At 50.5% G+C, this 14,671-nt stretch overlaps 1 protein-coding gene across 1 annotated transcript in view; it reads right to left on the bottom strand.

Moving 5' to 3' along the window:
* Positions 1 to 1,202: 1,202 nt before the first annotated feature.
* The window catches only part of LOC138551023 (prostaglandin E2 receptor EP4 subtype-like), a 35,132-nt gene continuing 21,663 nt past the window's right edge, over positions 1,203 to 14,671 (bottom strand). The window contains exon 2 of the mRNA XM_069642456.1: positions 1,203 to 2,560. Within this exon, the coding sequence (XP_069498557.1) occupies positions 1,928 to 2,560 (633 nt within the window). The 3' untranslated portion in view covers positions 1,203 to 1,927. The remainder of the gene's footprint in view (positions 2,561 to 14,671) is intronic.

The raw sequence follows: 14,671 nt of genomic DNA on the forward strand, positions 1-14,671 counted from the left end.
TGCTCACAGGTCCCACCTTCTAGTGGCATTCCTCCATTGATGCTCATGGATACCACCTCCTACTGGAATTCCTCCCTGGGGGCTAACAGATCCCACCTTCTAGTGGAATTCCTCCCTAGGGACTCACAGATGCCACCTTCTAGTAGAATTCCTGCCTGGGGGCTCACAGATCCCACCTTCTAGTAGAATTCCTCCCTAGGGACTCACAGATGCCACTTTCTAGTAGAATTCCTCCCTAGGGACTCACAGATGCCACTTTCTAGTAGAATTCCTGCCTGGGGGCTCACAGATGCCACCTTCTAGTAGAATTCCACCATAGGGGCTCACATATCCCACCTTCTAGTGGAATTCCCCCCTGGGTGCTCACAGGTCCCACCTTCTAGTGGCATTCCTCCATTGATGCTCATGGATACCACCTCCTAGTGGAATTCCTCCCTGGGGGCTAACAGATCCCACCTTCTAGTGGAATTCCTCCATTGATGCTCAGAGATCCCACCTCCTAGTGGATTTCCTCCAATGATGCTTACAGATCCCATATCCCAGTGGAATTCCTCCCTGGGTGCTCACAGATCCCACCTCCTAGTGGAATTCCTCCAATGATGCTTACAGATCCCACCTCCTAGTGGAATTCCTCCCTGGGGGCTCACGGATCCCACCACCCAGTGGAATTCCTCCATTGGGACTCACAGATAACACCTTCTAGTGGAATTTCTCCATTGGTGCTCACAGATCCCACCTCCTACTGGAATTTCTCCATTGATGCTCACAGATCCCACGTTCTAGTGGATTTCCAACATGGATGCTCACAGATCCCACCTCCCAGTGGAATTCCTCCATTGATGCTCACAGATCCCACCTTCTAGTGGATTTCCTACATGGATGCTCACAGATCCCACCTTTTAGTGGAATTCCTCTATTGATCCTCACAGGTCCAGCCTTATAGTTGATTTCCTCCATGGGAGGTCACAGATCCAACCTTCCATTGGAATTCCTCCATGGACGGGGGTCACAGACCCCACCTTCTACTGGATTTTCTTCTAGGAGGGTCTGTCACAGGTCACCCCCTATATTGAATTTCCCTTTGTTGGGGTTCTGTCTGCCTGTGTCCTGGATGGTCACCCCATGCAGCCCTATGTATTCTAACATGCAAATGTTACTCACTTCCCCAAAACATTAGGTACTCACAGGTTTAGGTACAGCTTTTTATTTTTTCACCAGAGACATCCAAAAGCACAGAATTTACCACAGAGGCTGTGACGCCCCGCTTTCAGATGATGTCCTAGACCTTGTGCTGTGACGTCAGCTCCCTGTAACCTCCCCCTGCCCTCTCCATGTGCTGTGACGTCAGCTCCCTGTATGACGTCAGCTCCCTGTAATCTCCCCCTCTTCTTGAACCCTGCATTCTCCATCTGCTGTGACGTCAGGTTCCTGTAATCTCCGCCTGTACTTGAACCCTGAACTCTCCATGTGATGTGACGTCAGGTTTTCTCTGATTTCACTGTAGACACTCGGAGCAGGGGCTGATCAGCTTGGCTTCTTTCTTGAGGTTCTCCTCAGATTCAACTGTAGACACCCGGATCAGTGGTTGGTCAGCCTGCCTTCTTTCCTGAGGTTTCCTCAGATTCCACTATAGACACTCTCAGCAGGCACTGGTGAGCGTTCCTTCTTTCCTGAGGTTTCCTCAGATTCCAGTGCAGACACCCGAAGCAGGGGCTGGACCGCTTGCCGTCTTACCTGAGGTTTCCTCAGATTCCATTATAGGCACTATCAACAGGGGCTGGGGAGCCTGCCTTCTTTCAAAAGGTCCTCCTCAGATTCAACTCTGAACAACCGGAGCAGTGTCCGTGAGCGTGTTCCGCTGCAGACAGCACAAGGGTTGAGCCTTGTCGTGGAATCGCCATGTCTAGTGTCTCCCCAAAGAATCCACTTAGATGCTTTTCTCTGAGAAGCAGGAATTTGGGGTGCTGAGGGAGTAGGTGACTATCTCAAAGTGTTCCTCCTCTCTCTGCTGCCTGCTGAAGCCTGGTCTCATCTGAGATGGCGCCGCGCTTGGCTTGTCCGGGATGACGGTGCAAAGCATGGCCTTGGTCTGCTGAGGAGTTGCTGAGGGGCTGTTCTCAAACTCTGCTGGGTTGTCCAAGGGGAAGCGGAAGGGATGGCAGTTGGCTCCCTGGTCCTCCTGGTCCCAAGTCTGGGCCTTGGTGAAGTCTGTGAAGGACTTGGTCCTCGTGTGGCCCTGTGGCCGCACCTCATTGATCTCCTCCCGGGCGCGCAGGGATGCGTAGCTGGTGGTGAGGCTGTTGGCGAAGGATGGGGGGCTGTGCTGCCCACTGGCCCAGCCCACCCTGTGGGTGCGTCCCTCCTTCGCCATGCCCACCGTCCTCTTGACTCTCTCGCAGCCCTTCACCAGAAGGTTCTTCCGGCACAGGATGTACACCCAGGGGTCAAGGATGGGGTTAAACGATGCAAAGCGGATGGCAAGGAGGTCCTTCCGAATATCTGGGGGTTCCCCGGCCAAGATATGGATCGTCTCATGCAGCTGATTGACAAAGATCTGCACCTGTAAGAAAAGGAAACAAGGGATCACTTTCTGAGAGCACCAGTGGGTGAAGAGGCGGCTATTCAGACACGAACTAGACGACAGACTCATGTCAGGCCTTGCGCGGCGCAGCCCGGAGGGGGCACTGCTGGCGGTGAGAGAGAGTGAGAGAGATAGGGGGAGAGTGTAAGAGAGACAGAGAGATGCAGAGATAGCGAGACAGAAAGAAGAGAGAGAGAGCTAGAGAGAGAGATGTGCAGAGGTAGCGAGACAGAAATAAGAGAGTCAGAGAGATGCAGAGATAGCGAGACAGAAAGAAGAGAGAGATGAGACAGAAAGAGTGTGAGAGAGACAGAGAGATGCAGATAGAGTGAGGAAGAAAGAAGAGAGAGACATAGAGATGCAGAGATAGCAAGACAGAAAGAAGACAGAGACAGAGAAAGGCAGAGGTAGCTGGACAGAAAGAAGAGAGACAGAGAGATGCAGAGATAGCGAGACAGAAAGAAGAGAGAGATGAGACAGAGAGGGTGTGAGAGAGACAGATGCAGAGATTGCAAGACAGAAAGAAGAGAGAGAGACTGATGCAGAGATAGAGAGACAGAAAGTAGAGAGAGATGAGACAGAAAGAGTGTGAGAGAGACAGAGAGGTGCAGAGAGAGCGAGACAGAAAGAAGAGAGAAACAGAGAGATGCAGAGATAGTGAGACAGAAAGAAGACAGAGACAGAGAGAGGCTGAGGTAGTGAGACAGAAAGAAGAGAGACATGAGACAGAAAGAGTCTGTGAGAGGCCGAGAGATGCAGAGATTGCAAGACAGAAAGAAGAGAGAGACAGCGAGATGCAGAGATAGCGAGACAGAAAGAAGAGGAGAGACAGAGCGATGCAGCGGTAGCAAGACAGAAAGAAGAGAGACAGAGAGATGCAGAGATAGCAAGACAGAAAGAGAGAGATGAGACAAAAAGAGTCTGAGAGAGTCAGAGAGATGCAGAGATAGTGAGACATAGAGAAGAGTGAGATGAGACAGAAAGAGTCTGAGAGAGACAGAGAGATGCAGAGAGAGCGAGACAGAAAGAAGAGAGAGACAGAAGGATGCAGAGATAGCGAGACAGAAAGAAGAGAGACATATGAGACAGGAAGAGTGTGAGAGAGACAGCGATGCAGAGATAGCAAGACAGAAAGAAGTGAGAGACAGCGAGATGGAGAGATAGCAAGACAGAAAGAAGAGAGAGACAGATGCAAAGGTAGCAAGACAGAAAGAAGAGAGAGATCAGACAGAAAAAGTGTGAGAGAGACAGAGATATGCAGCGATAGCGAGACAGAAAGAAGAGAGATGAGACAGAAAGAGTGTGAGAGAGACAGAGCGATGCAGACATAGTGAGACAGAAAGAAGAGAGAAAGAGACAGATGCAGAGATAGCGATATAGAAAGAAGAGAGTCAGACAGAAAGAGTGTGAGACAGAAAGAAGAGAGACAGAGATGCAGAGATAGCAAGACAGAAAGAAGGGAGAGAGACAGGTGCAGAGATAGCGAGACAGATATTAGAGAGAGAGAGAGACAGAGAGATGCAGAGATAACGAGACAGAAAGAAGAGAGAGACAGAGAGATGCAGAGATAGCAAGACAGAAAGAAGAGAGAGAAATAAATGCAGCGATAGCGAGAAAGAAACAAGAGAGATGAGACAGAAAGAGTGTGAGAGAGAGATGCAGAGATAGCGAGATAGAAAGAAGAGAGAGACAGAAAGAGTGCGAGACAGAAAGGAGAGAGACAGAGGGATGCAGAGATGGCAAGACAGAAAGAAGAGAGACAGAGATGCAGAGATAGCAAGACAGAAGGAAGTGAGAGATGAGACAGAAAGACTGTGAGAGAGACAGAGAGATGCAGAGATAGCAATACAGAAAGAAGAGAGGGATGAGGCAGAAAGAGTATGAGAGAGACAGAGAGATGCAGCAATAGTGAGACAGAAAGAAGAGAGAGAGACAGAGAGAGGCAGATATAGCGAGACAGAAAGAAGAGAGAGACAGATGCAGAGATAGCGAGACAGAAAGAAGAGTGAGATCAGACAGAAAGAGTGTGAGAGAGAGATGCAGAGATAGTGAGACAGAATGAAGACAGAAAGAGTGTGAGAGAGAGAGAGGATTAAAGAGAGAGAGAAGGAGAGTGCGAGTCAGAAGGAGTGAAAAAGAGGCAGGTAGAGAGAGTGAGAGTGTGAGAGAGACAGAGATGCAGAGATAGCGAGATGGAAAGAAGAGAGAGATGAGACAGAAAGAGTGTGAGAGAGACAGAGGGATACAGAAATAGCAAGACAGAAAGAAGCGAGTAATGAGACAGAAAGAGTGTGAGAGAGACAGTGAGATGCAGATATAGCGATACAGAAAGAAGAGAGGGATGAGGCAGAAAGAGTATGAGAGAGACAGAGAAATGCAGCAATAGTGAGACAGAAAGAAGAGAGAGAGACAGAGAGAGTGTGAGAGAGACAGAGAGATGCAGAGATAGTGAGACAGAAAGAAGAGAGAGAGACAGAGAGAGGCAGATATAGCGAGACAGAAAGAAGAGAGAGACAGATGCAGAGATAGCGAGACAGAAAGAAGAGTGAGATCAGACAGAAAGAGTGTGAGAGAGAGATGCAGAGATAGTGAGACAGAAAGAGAGACACAAAGAGTGTGAGAGAGAGAGAGGATTAAAGAGAGAGAAGGAGAGTGCGAGTCAGAAAGAGTGAAAAAGAGGCAGGTAGAGAGAGTGAGAGTGTGAGAGAGACAGAGAGATGCAGAGATAGCGAGATGGAAAGAAGAGAGAGATGAGACAGAAAGAGTGTGAGAGAGACAGAGGGATACAGAAATAGCAAGACAGAAAGAAGCGAGTGATGAGACAGAAAGAGTGTGAGAGAGACAGCGAGATGCAGAGATAGCGAGACAGAAAGAAGAGAGAGAGACAGTAAGAGTGCGAGACAGAAAGCAGAGAGACATAGAGATGCAGAGATAGCAAGAGAGAAAGAAGAGAGAGAGACAGGTGCAGAGATAGCGAGACAGATAGAAGAGAGAGAGACAGATGCAGAGGTAGCGAGACAGATAGAAGAGAGATAGACAGATGCAGAGATAGTGAGACAGAAAGAAGAGAGAGATGAGACATAATGAGTGTGAGAGAGATGCAGAGATAGCGAGACAGAAAGAAGAGAGATGAGACAGAAAGAGTGTGAGAGACAGAGAGATGCAGAGATAGTGAGACAGAAAGAAGAGAGAGATGATGCAGAAAGAGTGTGAGAGAGACAGAGAGATAGAGAGATGGTGAGACAGAAAGGAGAGAGAGACCGAGAGATGCAGAGATAGCAAGACAGAAAGAAGAGAGACCGAGAGATGTAGAGATTGCGAGACAGAAAGGAGAGAGAGAAAGAGATGCAGAGATAGCAAGACAGAAAGAAGAGAGACCGAGAGATGAAGAGATTGCGAGACAGAAAGGAGAGAGACAAAGAGATGCAGAGATCATGAGACAGAAAGAGTGTGAGAGAGGCAGAGGGATGCAGAGATAGCAAGACAGAAGGAAGAGAGAGAGACAGATGCAGAGATGGCGAGACAGATAGAATAGTGAGATGAGACAGAAAGAGTGTGAGAGAGACAGAGAGATGCAGAGATACCGAGACAGAAAGAGAGACATAAAGAGTGTGAGAGAGAGAGAGGATGAAAGAGAGAGAGAGAATGAGTGAGCGAGTGAGAAATAGTGAAAAAGAGGCCGGTAGAGAGAGTGAGAATATGAGAGAGACAGAGAGATGCAGAGATAGCAAGAGGGAAAGAAGAGAGAGATGAGACAGAAAGAGTGTGAGCGAGACATAGAGATGCAGAGATAGTGAGACAGAAGGAAGAGACTGAGAGATGCAGAGATAGCGACACAGAAAGAAGAGAGACCGCGAGATGCAGAGATAGCGAGACAGAAAGAAGAGAGAGACAGAGAGATGCAGAGATAGCGAGACAGAAAGAAGGGACAGAGAGACAGAGAGATAGCGAGACAGAAAGACGAGAGAGACAGATGTAGATATAGCGAGACAGAAAGAAGAGAGATGAGAAAGAAAGAGTGTGAGACAGAAAGAAGAGAGAGAGAAAGATGCAGAGATCACGAGACAGAAAGAAGAGAGAGAGACAAAGAGTGTGTGAGAGAGAGAGGGGATGAAAGAGTGAGCGAGTGAGAAAGAGTGAAAAAGAGGCAGGTAGAGAAAGAACAAGGAGAGAGCGAGAGAGAGAGAAGGGGAGAGCAGGAGAGAGAAGGAGAGAGAAGGAGGGAGAGCAGGTGAACAAAACTGGGGAGAGAGCGACTGAGAGAGAGTGAGAAACAGGTAGGTGGAGAGAGCGAACGAGGAGAGAGATAGAGAGAACGAGTGAAAAGAGAAAAAATGAGGCAGGTAGAGTGAGAAAAAGAGTGAGCGAGTGAACGAGTGAGAAAGAGAGTGAAAAGAAACAGGTAGAGACAGCGAACGAGTGAGCAAGTGAAAAAGAGAGAGAACCAGTGAGCAAGTGTGAAAGAGAGTGAAAAGCAGACAGGTGGAGGGAGAGAACGAGTGAGTGGAAAGAGAGTGAAAAAGATGCAGGTAGAACCGAACACAGAGAGAGCGAGTGAGAAAGGTGGTGAAAATGGGGCAGATAGAGAGAGCGAACGGGGAGGGAGATGGCGAGACGAGTGAAAAGAGAGTTAAAAAGAGGCAACGGTGGAGAGAGACTGGGGAGGGAGAGAGAGAGAGTGTGAAAGCGACCGAACAAGAAAAAAAGAGATAGCGTGAGAAAGCGGGAGATAGACATACTCGGACAGAGAGAGTGTGTGTGAGAGAGATGCAGAAATAGAGGGAGAGAGGCAGGCCCATCTCCGACTTTCAGGAAAATCTTATCCTTTCATTGTCTGTCAACCTCAAAAGGTCCTCCCAAGTCCTGCTCCTGGGCGACCTTAACCTAGGGCTTAATGACCCTAAAGATTCCGATGCTAATACCGTCAACAAAGCCCTACTATCCAAGTAACTGCTAACACGCCCATCCCATGGTCTGACCATCATTATATTCAACTTAAGCTCCAATCTAAAAAAGGCTCTTTAAAGCCTACCATTCCATGCCCAGCTGCCTTCGCCAGGAGCTCTAGGCAGCTCACTGCAGAAAATATTGCACCTTTCCTAGCGGTTCCCGCAATCCAAGCCGCCTCAAAAAAGCTAAAAAAGCCAAACATTCAAATTCATGGTTCTCAAAGGACCTACTTGACCAACGAGCCAAAAAAAGGATAGCACTCTCTGCCTAGAAAGCCAGCCCTACTGAGGCCACCAGGAGTGCCTTTAAGGCCATCTCTAAAAACTACAAAACCAACATTATCCAAGCTAAAGCCACCTCGTTTAACTCCAGGATCAACGATGCAAAATCAGGATCCAAAGAAATATTCACTATCTTCCGTGAGCTTGAGAAGCCTTCCACTCCTCCTCCCACTCTCCTCAAGGACAAAAACTGGTGTAACAACATTCAGTCCGCTATGCTGGACAAATTGAATACCCTCCAAACCAAAATCTGAGGCCATCAAAAAGCCCTGAACCTTCTTATAGCAGACTTGCACGACAACTCGCCTGCCGGCCCCAACTCTAACCCATCCACCCCTTTTGATTTCAAAGAATGACAGAACTGGAAGTCATTGCTTTGCTCAAAACCATCAAACCTACGAACTGTAAGGCCTACGCCTAACTCATGAAAGACTCTGCACACCTCCTCGCCCCTTTCTTAACGGCCTTTATTAACTCTTCATTTAAAACTGGCCTTGTCCCTAAGGACCTCAAGGAAGCCTGGGTTTGTCCGCTCCTTAAAAAACCATCCCTGGGCCCAACGGTCCTAGGGAACTATAGGCCTATTACCACCGTCCCTTTCCTCCTAAAAATCGTGGACAAAGCAGCCTACCTGCAAGTTCAGAAATTTCTCGAAGACAACCGTCTTCTAGGCCTGCGGCAATCTGGCTTCGGCCCATGGCATGGCACTGAAATGGCCGTTCTTGACCCAAAGAATTAAATGTACGATCACAGAGACTCCGACAAACCTGCGCTCCTATTGCTCCTTGACCTATCAGCGGCTTTTGATCTGGTAAAGCATAACACCCTCTGCCGCCATCTTGCCACTGCCGCCAACTTCTCCCCCAAAGCCTGTACTTGGATCTCCTCCTTTCTCCAAGAAAGGGCTATGAAAGTCTTCTCTGACTCAGCCTCTGCCACCCCCAGCATCATCAAATGTGGATTCCCTCAATGCTCTTGCATTGCGCCCACCCTCTACAACCTCGTCACGAGGCCTCTATTCAGCATCCTGGACTCTCTTTGCATCTCGTACACCAACTATGCGGATGACACACAGGGGCTTATTCCACTCACCAGCAATTACAAAGAGGACATGATCACCCTTGCCACCATATACTCCACGATCCAGTCCTGAATGGCGGATAACTGGCTGTGCCTTAATAGTGAGAAAACTGAAATCATCTTAATAGGCTCCCCCACTACCCTGGGCAACCTGGATCAGCAGTACTTGTCCTTCACTATTGACAAGATTCCCATCAAGGTATCTAATAATGTCAAGACACGTGGGGTCTACCTAGACTCGGACCTGACCATGGACAGACAGGTTAACGCTGGGGTCTCCTCATCCACCTACTATTCCAAAGTGCTCGATGCAGCCAGGCCTTTCTTATCCCGTCAGAACTGTCGCACCATCGCTAGGGCGATACTTGGATCAAGGTTGGACTGCTGCAATACCCTCCTCGTGGGGACCTCGTGTAAGAACCTTGCTAAACTCCAACTGGTGCAAAACAACGCCCTCAGAGCAGCCTCGGGCACATCAAGGAAAGACCATATCTCCGAGGTATGGAGACAGGCCCACTGGCTCCCAGTCAAAGAACAAATCATCTTTAAGACTCTCTCGCTTACTCATAAATGCCTTCATGATCTGGCACCACCCTACCTTGCCCAAAGAATCCCTAAGCACACCTCCACAAGGCCCCTCAGAAAGGGCTATGCCAACACTATCATCACTCCTAAATCGCTGAAAGTTTGCGCTGGGGGGTCCAGCTTTCCCACACTGGCCGCTTCTCACTGGAATGCTCTTCCCTTTCACCTAAGGATGATCGAGTCCCATCAAGCCTACCGTAAAGCCATCAAAACTAAGCTCTTTGTGCTCTAGCACACTAAAATTGCACTGTGCTAATTTGCTTGTACCTGAACCACTAAAATTGCACTGTGAAACCTAGGCCTTTTCTCCCTCTTTAGGACTGTCAAAATGTAGGTATGTCTTCTCCCCTGTCTTAGAATGTCCTGTGCTTTTCTGTGCCTGCATCCTGTGTGCCGTCGTCTTGTCCCGTAGCTCTACTCACTTGCCTCTCACTGTCTTGTTCTGTCTACCCCTGGCACCCCTCCTCTCCCACCTACTTTATGGTGCTCTCTGTCTCCCCTATCTTTTCTAATTGCTTCTCTATTGACTATCCTGCTCTCCTCACTAAGTCTGATAGGAAGAAGTTTAAAAAGGACATCCTGGTCTCCAACCCAGGCCTCCCTATCACTGACACCTACACCAGTGCCTCCTCCAAGGAAACTCTCACCGACATCCTCTTTGTCGTTCCTTCACCAGATCTATGGACCCCTCATATGGTCTCTGTGCTCTCTCCTTTCTCCTCTTCTCCCATTCATGGTGGCACCCGTTCGGACGCCCTCCTGGCCTCCTTACTATCATCTAAGGTAATCATTAATGTCTACTCTAATGGGAACTTCTTGGTCCAAGGCACTCAGGCCAACCTCCATCTCTTTGATAGATGCTTTCCACGCCTCATCACTTCCTTTCTTCTCCTGCTGTCCCCTCTCCACTTTCCTTGGCTACCTTGCCTTCCCTCTCTGCCCCCTCTCGGGCTCTCTCTATACTTCCGCAGGGTGCACCTTTGATCTGTACCCCTCCCAGGAAGTCCTTCAAGCATGGCAACCTTCTCCACATTGCCACTCTTAACTCCCGCTCTGCTGTCAAACATTCCTCTGATATCTGCTGCCTTCTTGAAGAACTTGACCTCGATGTCCTCAGCCTCACCGAGACATGGTCCACGGCCAGCTCTGTCACCAGCTTTGACACGCTCCTACCAGATGGCTACAAGATCCTCTCCGCGCCCAGGCCCAACTGCTCTGGTGGGGGTGTAGCCCTTATCTTCCCTGAGTGGATTCCTGCCTCTGTCACTCCTACGCAGGCCTACTCCTCTTTTGAATGCCTCGTCTGCAGGCTCTCTCTCTCCCCTAGCCATTCCCTTACTGTGGCTACTATCTATCGACCACCTGGTCAGATTTCTTCCTTCCTCTCTGAGTGGGCGGACCTCTCCTCCTCACTCCTGGCCTCAGCCACTCATCTCCTCCTTCTTGGAGACTTCAACATCCACCTGGATGCCTCCTGTCCCCCCTCTGGACTCTTTCGCGACCTCTGCGACTCTCTCTCACTCTCCATTCTCCCCTCTGGCCAGACTCGTTCTGCAGGGCACACTCTCGATGTTCTGATCTCCTCAGACCTTCCCCTCTCTGTCCCTCTCTCCACTCCTCTCTCCTGGAGTGATCACTTTCTCCTCTCCTCCCACCTCACCCTCCCTACCCCGCAGGCCAAGCCACCTCCGTCATTGCCACCCACCTTCTCGGTCATCCGACCCATGAAGCGCATGTCAGCTGCGTCTTTCGCCGCCACCTTCTCACCCCCTCTTCCCCCTCTGGCTGACTCTCACCCTGACACAGCCCTCTCCACGCTCCACTCTTCTATATCTGATACTCTTGATATCCTTACCCCTGTCATGAGAATCCACCTGAAGCCCAAAGTCAAGTGTAACTCCTGGTATGACTCAGGCCTCGTCACCCTAAAACGCAAGTGTAGGGTGGCCGAGAGTAAATGGCGTGCTTCAAGCTCATCCTCTGACAAACTGACCTGCCGCCTGCTGCAAAGGCAATACCGGCTCTCCGTCCTCTCCAAGAAGAGAGCTTATATCCAAGCCCGGGTCTCTGCTGTATCTAACAACTCGGCCGAACTCTTTAAAATCTGCAAGGTACTGGCCAATCCTGCTGCAGTCTCCACCTCTCCTGTCCCTTCCCAGGCCCTCTGCACGGCACTGGCTTCTCACTTCATTTCTAAAACTCAGGACATCCTGTCCTCACTCTCCTCCTTTCCCCTCCCTCCTGCTTTTCCCTGCTCTTCCTCTGGCCCTTCTGCAACCACCCCTCCTCCCTCCTTCTCTACCTTTCCCCTTTTCTCTCCAGACGAGGTTTCTAGACAAGTCTGATCTATGAAAGTCTCGTCGAAACAGGTTCACCCCTGTTCCTCCAAAACTATCAAGGACTATATCGACTCCCTGGCTCCTGCCCTGGCGGATTTCTACAATCACTCCTTCGCCAATGGAGTCTTCCCTTCCCCACTGAAGCACTCCTTTGTGCACCCTCTTCTTAAGAAACCCTCTGCCGACCCCTCCTGCCCGGCTAACTATTGCCCAATCTCCATCACTCCCTTCCTGGGCAAGCTCCTGGAGAAACTAGCCATCTCCCAGCTCAATCTCCACACTGAATATGTTGGTTCTCTTCATGACCATCAGTCTAGCTTCAGAGCTGACAGAAGCACGGAAACTGCTCTCCTGAACATTCGTGAAGACCTGCTCACCAACCTTGACTCAAACACCCCTTGCGCTCTCATTTTGCTTGATCTCTCTTCTGCCTTTGACACTGTCAACCATGCCATCCTGCTCATCCATCTCCGTGATAACCTGGGTATCACTGGTCAGGCTCTGGCTTGGCTGACTTCTTTCCTCTCCAACCGACTCTCCCAGGTCCAACTGGGATCTTTTCTGTCTGACATCTTTTTCTCTACCTGTGGTGTCCCCCAGGGCTCTAACCTCTCTCCCTGGCTGTTCAACCAATACCCGCCACTCCTTGCCGACCGCATCGCTGCTCTCTGTCCCAACTTTCAGTTCTATGCGGATGATACCCAGCTCATTTTCAGGCTACCCTCGGCCTCCTCCTCTCCTTCCCTCATCTCTGACTGTCTGTCTGCTATCCAGGAATGGTGTGCTGCCAACGACCTCTGCCTTAATGCCAGTAAGACTGAAATTCTACTCATCGGTGTGATGCTGGAAATGCATCGGAGGGACAGGGCCTCCGTATCCTTGTCCTTTTTCTGTTCTTATCGTGTGTTCTGTCGTGTTTTCCGCGCAGAAGTCCACGCGGGACTCCTGGCGGTGCAGCTCTCTCTTTTGGTTTGGTGAACAGACCCATGGGATACCCTTATGGCACCCATGGGTAGGGGTACAACCCTAAAACCCCTAGTGTATGTTTTTGGGCACCCGTGGGTGGCCCACAGAGCAGGGTATGGGCTGGTGGCAGCTACATGCTGAATTTGACAGGTGCGCTGGGTATCCGCCATTTTGGGGTACCCCGGCCCTGCCATTGGAATCAGTTGATTCCTGATAGGAAACAAGATGGCCCCGGTGGCCTCTTGCTTTCTATCCCCTGATACCTTGTTTTCCCAAAGTCCTGGGAAGCCCTGACTCTGTCCCTTCCCCCTGACTGGCTGTTGGGTGGAAGTTCCATATATGGTGTTGTTGTGAAGGCCCAGCTAGACTTGCTGGAGCCTTCCCGCTGACTGTATGTTGTGGGTACCTCCTGTGGGTGGGACCTGGGTGAATGGGGAGTGTGACCAATATGCACTCCGTGTTGTGGCTGTCTGGTTTCTGCCATGAGAGACAAAGACTGAGACAGCCCTGCCCGAAACTGGACTGAATGCAGTGTGTAGAGTTGAATGGCTGAGTACTTGTCTCAATCCACATTCCTTGTTGTGAGTGTCTGAGCGGGAGAAGAGTGGCCTGAATGCCCTGCGTGCCTGATTGGCTGACCGACTGCATGAATGCCCTTCTGTACGATTGGCTGCTGAGTGTGTGCCAGCAGTGTGGATGAGAGACCGAATAGTATATCTGGGGACCTCTCACCACTGGAAATTGTTCAGAAGCTGAAGTCCACTACGACGAGTAACTGGAACAACTGACGCTTGACCTTGAGGCCCTGCTGGAAGAGAAGGATTGCCGTGGCTCTCCTCACGATCTAAAGGCTGCTGTGTCTCCAAGGACTGACCCAGAGAGGACCTGGTAAGGCGCCCTCTTCCCGAGCTACGAGGGACCATCGTGCACAGCTGACCTTTGCCAACGCTCCCTGGTAGACAGACCTACGACAGGCTGCCGACCCGATACGGGGACTGCTGAGGAATCCCAAAGCGAAGCGCCCGGACTGTTGTCCGCCACTGTCGACGACCGCCGTCGCCGACCGGAGCCGCCGTGCTCCCGTTTGCCAAAGAACTTTAACTTGATCAACGGACGCTCTCGTCTGCATCACCGTGCCGCCTCCTGTGGGAGAAGGCCTGACCGTCGACGCGCCGAGGAGTATCCACCGGTGGGTTTCCCGCCACCCAAAGACCGCAGCGACGCCGACGACTCGACGCCCTTGCTGGGCCACAGTTCTTCTTCATCTCTTTGCGGTCCAGAACTATCGTCACCGAGGTGCCCCGCACGCCTCTTCCTTGCAGGACGCCAACGCTCTGTCGTCGACGAGCACCGCTCGGATCAAAGCCTGCTGCCTCATCGACGTCGTTCTACCCGGTTCACGGTCGGACGTTCGGCGCCCCGTGTCTCCCGCTTGAAAGGGGCGACACTCAAGAAGGGCCGCCGATTCCCCGACACCGAACCCCGAGTCCGCGACGCCTCTCGACGATCCGTGGCTCCTGCCTTAAAGGGAGTCACTCCAGAAGGATCGGTCGACGCCTCGCCGACGAACTCTACTCCACCAGGTACATTGGGGGGGTAAAACATTGTAGGAGAGAACGAGACTCTTGAACAATATATGGACTGGGCTTGTTTTATATATCGTTATTTTACAGGTTGCCCAGGTGGGGGGATCTCCACTCAGAGCTGTGTCCAGTAGCCAGGACCAGTCGTCTGCCTATTGTTTCATCCGTCTGCTTCCTCTCTTCTCTCTATTGCTGGTTTCATTGCTATTGATCCGTGTGGCATTTTTACAGCCTTGTTGATGCACTCTAATCGAATATTAGTGGTACCACTTTAGAATTGTAGATATTTACCATTGTTGATTTTCC

The sequence above is a fragment of the Ambystoma mexicanum genome, chromosome 1q (assembly GCF_040938575.1).
Source record: "Ambystoma mexicanum isolate Mex_15411 chromosome 1q, UKY_AmexF1_1, whole genome shotgun sequence".
Lineage (NCBI taxonomy): Eukaryota > Metazoa > Chordata > Amphibia > Caudata > Ambystomatidae > Ambystoma > Ambystoma mexicanum.